This window comes from Gavialis gangeticus, unplaced genomic scaffold (genome assembly GCF_001723915.1).
Source record: "Gavialis gangeticus isolate Ggan-Ray unplaced genomic scaffold, GavGan_comp1, whole genome shotgun sequence".
In the NCBI taxonomy this organism is placed as follows: domain Eukaryota; kingdom Metazoa; phylum Chordata; order Crocodylia; family Gavialidae; genus Gavialis; species Gavialis gangeticus.
Window position 1 is genome coordinate 42,823,940 of NW_017728993.1, and position 4,836 is coordinate 42,828,775.

The 4,836-nt window shown below is 40.9% G+C and overlaps 1 protein-coding gene across 5 annotated transcripts in view; it reads left to right on the plus strand.

Annotated features, from left to right (window-relative positions):
- TMEM56 (transmembrane protein 56) overlaps positions 1-4,836 on the plus strand; it is a 72,915-nt gene that overhangs the window by 39,683 nt on the left and 28,396 nt on the right. For all 5 annotated transcript variants that reach the window (XM_019501646.1, XM_019501649.1, XM_019501645.1 and 2 more), the window contains one exon: positions 1,488-1,653. In XM_019501646.1, the coding sequence (XP_019357191.1) occupies positions 1,499-1,653 (155 nt within the window). In that variant the 5' untranslated portion in view covers positions 1,488-1,498. The remainder of the gene's footprint in view (positions 1-1,487; positions 1,654-4,836) is intronic.

A 4,836-nucleotide genomic window follows, 5' to 3' on the forward strand; every position in this document is an offset into this window, starting at 1 on the left:
GGGGGGGGGGGGAGTTTTTGGGGAGGAGGGGGGCATTTTGTATTTTTTGTTGTTGGAATAGAAGCACACAGAGACTGCTGTGAGATGGTTGTGGTTGCCATGCTTCTCCCCCTGCCAGCCTTGGAGGGAGGGCTGAGTTCACTCTTCAGGATCAGAGCTGCTATGTTAACCCTCCCTTGCAGGGTCTCCTAAAGTCAGCATGCAGCCATGACTGGAAAAATCTTTTATTCTGCCTTCCCAAAACAAGGTGCTTATCTTATTTGGGGCCATGTGATAATAGAGAGTGCCTTGGAGTTGTCATAATAAAGCTCAGGTTTGGTGTGAGGCAAATTAGCTCATAATATTTTAAAGTACTGTTTAAAGTAATTGCATGCAGGTGAAAATGTTTTGTTGTATTATGGATTATTTTGTATGGATTCAAAGCAAGCATTTGCTAAAAGCTCAAAGCTTCAGTTGTTGGGAATTCCACTGCTTTAAAGTTATTGTTCATAACTTCAGAATTTCTGAACTGGTTTCCTTCAAATTTTGGCTAGGTTTATAGATCTTACTGAGTGTTAAAATTAAACTATGGGCAATGCATGCTGTAGATTTTTATGAATCTGTAGTGGTTTAAGAAATTGCATGCCTGTCTTGTGGAATGTTCATCAACAAACAATTTTAATATAAAAGCCAGCATCTTAAAGCGTAAGCATAGGGGACTGAGCTTTCAAACTCATGTTTATTTCCAGACTTGGCTGGCTGACTCTTTCAACTTGAACATTACATTAAAATATTATAGGTTGTATTATTTAACTATTGTAGTATATTAACATTGCAATGTGCATTCTCTGCTCCTTTTATGCATATGATGTAATATTTATTAGAAAGAAATCTACATCTTCATCTTTCTGTAGAATGGCCTATCTAGTGATACTATGGCTGAAATGTTAAAAGTCTTAGTTAAGCATTTTCTTAGACACTTTGTAAACAGACAATAAACCAGTTGTCTCTATATTCATTATTCCAAGTTACCCTCTCTTTTTTACTTACCTGGTAAATTTCTTGAAATCCTCCATTTTGAAATTGCTCCATATACATTGAACTTTTAGTAGAGTTGGAAGAGGAAATCTGAGAGAGAGCGTAAACAAATTTCATAAGCAAGAAACAATAGTTTTGGAGCTCTTGTCTACAGTGTCGATCTAGAAATGTTGGAAAAGTTGCTTGAGCTTATTTTCCCCTTTAGCGTTGACTAAATATACATGATTTTACAATTTGAATGGACACGTAATAGACGATACACTTTTTACAGTTGCAAAGTATAGGATATTTTTATACTATGTTTTCTAGTATTAAGCAATAAAACAGTACCCGAGGTGTTTTAATAAAACAGGTAAGTTTGAGTGAATATTATTTATGATTAATATATCAGATGCTGAAAAGAATATTTGTAAAAAATTATGCAATTAATAGGTATGTGGACTAAGAAACTCTCCAATTCCTCTTAACAGGCTGAAGAATAATGGCTGCCTTCAACAAACTGATTATTGGTATTGCTGTTACTAGTTTCACCATTTTCCAACTTCTGTTCCATGTTTTAAGTGCTTGGGCATCAGCACGGATAACTCCTGGTTTTAATAGTCTTAACCAAAAAAGGAAGATTGAATGGAATTCAAGGTAAAGTATCTAGCACAAAATACAAATGATGAACTAATGAATACATTTTTAAGGCCCCTATATAATGGAATATAAGTGAAGATGTGGAAAAAAAAAATGATTGTACATATTTGAGAAGTTCTGTACCAAGTTAAAGTACTGGGTTTAGAGTTTGGGTTTACCAAGGATTCCCCCAAGGGAGCCACTTGCTCGGGACTCTAAGCCTTGCCTTGTTTCTCTGAGTACTCCTGAAGGCTAGCCAAGGCACAGCTTCTAGTGGTATGAGGCGTGGCTTCTTTCTCTTCCAAGACCCCAGCCTTTTGATCCCTGATCCTGCTTGGTTACCTGTGGCTCTCATTCAAGGGGTTACCTTCCTGGTCATCTGATAGAGGGACTTTACCTCTTCAAAGGGAAGGATGCACCCCAAAGTGCCAAGCAGCAAAGCAGATAACTATTATTTATTTATTTTTTAACAAAGGCACTTATTGGGCAATTGCAGTCCAGCAAACAGAGGTCTTTCTGCCCTCCAAAGGGGTAAGCAGTCCCGCTGTCCCCTGTCTAGCTTGTGCAGTTGTAAGCACCCCAGAGTTAACTCATCTGTTCTTTCTCCCTTGCTCTTAAGCCAGCACCTCCATACCCTCCCCTTTTCAGGCTGGCTGTTCTCTGTTGTTTTCCATAACCCACCTTAGTCTTTCCCTCTGGTCTCCAGGTTTAGAGCCAGCATCCATTCCAGTGTTCGTTGCTTGGAGTCCACTGGATGTGGCAACAAGGCTGTTTATCTCTTTGTTGCCGAGTGCTCCATTGGCAAAATCTTGTTTCTTCTAGACTAGTAGGCAGCTCTACATCTTTGTAAGGACCCTATTAGCTCCTCTTTAACCATGTATAGGCTAGTCGGGGAATGTGGGACATGCAACATTATTACATAACAAATTCATTTAAACCAGAAATATAACAATAAAACCAGAGTCTGTCACAAGACATGCAATTATAAACACTGCTATAGGTGAAATCGGAGGTAGTGGCAAGGGCAGGCACTGTGGGGGGTCTGGTGCCAGGGCGTACATACAGTGGGGAAGCTAGTAGTGGGGGTTACAGGTACTAAGAGAGGACAGGTCCTGGTGCACACAGGCGTGGGAGGGGGTTGGAAGTGGGCATCGGGGGAGGCAAATGGGCCCAGGGTGCAGGGGAAGGTGGTAGGCTGTTTGACACCTTCCCCCTTACTGCCTGCCTCCCCTGCTGCTGGCTCCCCTACCACTGAAGTGCGGGGGGGAGGGGAACGGGGATGGACAAAGACAGATTTCCAATAATTGGATTCTATATGAGAAATTATAACATTTATGAATTTGTCTAGAATCTAGTTATTGTGGGAGGGTTGTCTTAAATTCAGAGTTGTTCTGGATTTGTGTAAGGTACAGTAAACTAGTTGCTAGATTGTTTTGTCTTGCATAGACACTACTATGCAAAAGGCAGCTTTAGACTCCATATTTGACCAACCTCAATAGATAAGAGAGGTGTTGTAATCAGTTGCACAAGACATTTCAAAGGTGAGAAATAGGGCTCGGCCATGGATAGATGACAGGAGATTATGTGTGTGGAGCAGGAAAAAAGGTGGTGGGTGGGGGTGGTGGGACAGACATGGCACAAGCACAACTTCCAGCTACTGCTCAGCTGCAGCATGACAAAGCCCTGCAGCTCTGTGGGCCAGATCCAGTGGCTCCACTGGCCAGATCCAGCATATAGGGCATATGTTGCTGACAAATAACATAGTGGCATTATAACACTCTCTTATGTGTGACTCTTTATCCTTGCGCTAAGTTGCAAACCCACAATACAATAATTATTGCAAAAGTGATGATTGACACACTTCTTATTTGCAACACTTTTAATATTGGGATTTGCCTTTTAATGGGCCTTGTGAGCAACACTTATTTTAATAAATATGATCGTGGAACATAGGGTTTTAGAGCCCCTTCTTGGAGTACACTTCTGTAATAAAAATAAAGAAAAATAGGAGCTGCTGTGTCGCACAAGCTTGTTTGACGTGAAATGAATTCATACAGCACACTTTTGCTTGTGTGACCTGCTGTAGTTCTAAAATGTATTTAAAGAATGTTACTAAGACACTTCTACCAATAGTGTATAGCTATTTACAAAGCCAACTATTAAAATATGAAGCTTTGGGTAACAGCCATTTCTAAAAGAAACTGATGTGTGCAGTCTTAGTTTATTTTAGAAACTAAAGATTTACATTTTTGGAAACAAGGTTTGTGGGTTTTTTTGGCAATGTCTTCTGTTGAACCAACTGTATAGTTAGGAGAGATGTTAGACAGGCTTTCAGACATAAAGTGCCCCTCCATGGGCTAGGGACAGAAATATACCAATTTATGTGCAAAGTGATCAGGAAGTGGTTCAAATTTCTAACACAATAGAAGTTCAGTGCATATAAACTGCTTTCAGAAAAATTGGATGGATATAGTGTTTGTTTAAACTTCTGTCCCAGCTCCCTTCCAGATCTGTTAACTTGGAGTGCCCCAGCATCCCAGAGAGAGTGAGCTAGCTTTTTGGCCCAAGATGCCTGCTCCAGCTGAGCAGGGAGGTGTGCTCTGGTGCCCCCTGGCTTCTGGCCTAGGCCACTGCAGGTATGTGGCTGCATTTCTGGAATCAAAAGTGAATGTCTGTTCACTTGCTTGTTGGTTCAATCTATGCATCTTAGACTAACCTGTGAAGATTGAATTGATTCAATCTTGGGCTTTTTCTGAGTGTCCTGGAAAGGGTTCTGCCACTGGTAGATGTGAACCCCACCCCTCAGCACTTTACTAGGAGAGAAAACGTGTCAGTTTGACCTGGCTCCCCAGCATCTGTATAGATTGGGTGCTTCAGCAGGACTTTTTGGTGCTTTTATCTAATAGCTGATTCAATCAGCTATTCGATAAAAGTGCCAAAAAGCCCCACTGAAGCGCATGTTGTATAAAGAGGGGACACACCAAGCTGAAAGTAAGGTGCTTCCTCCACCCCCCACCTCTGTAAGCAGTCTTTGTGTCTGAAAGCTTGTCTAACGCCTCTCCTAGCTATACGGTTGGTCCAGTAAAAGATATCACCAATCTTGCATATTTTCTGGATCATCACAGCTATATAGACATTCCAACCCTAATTTAAGACCCATTTTGCCATTTATGGTTTTGACAGTTTTTTTTTTTAGCATTC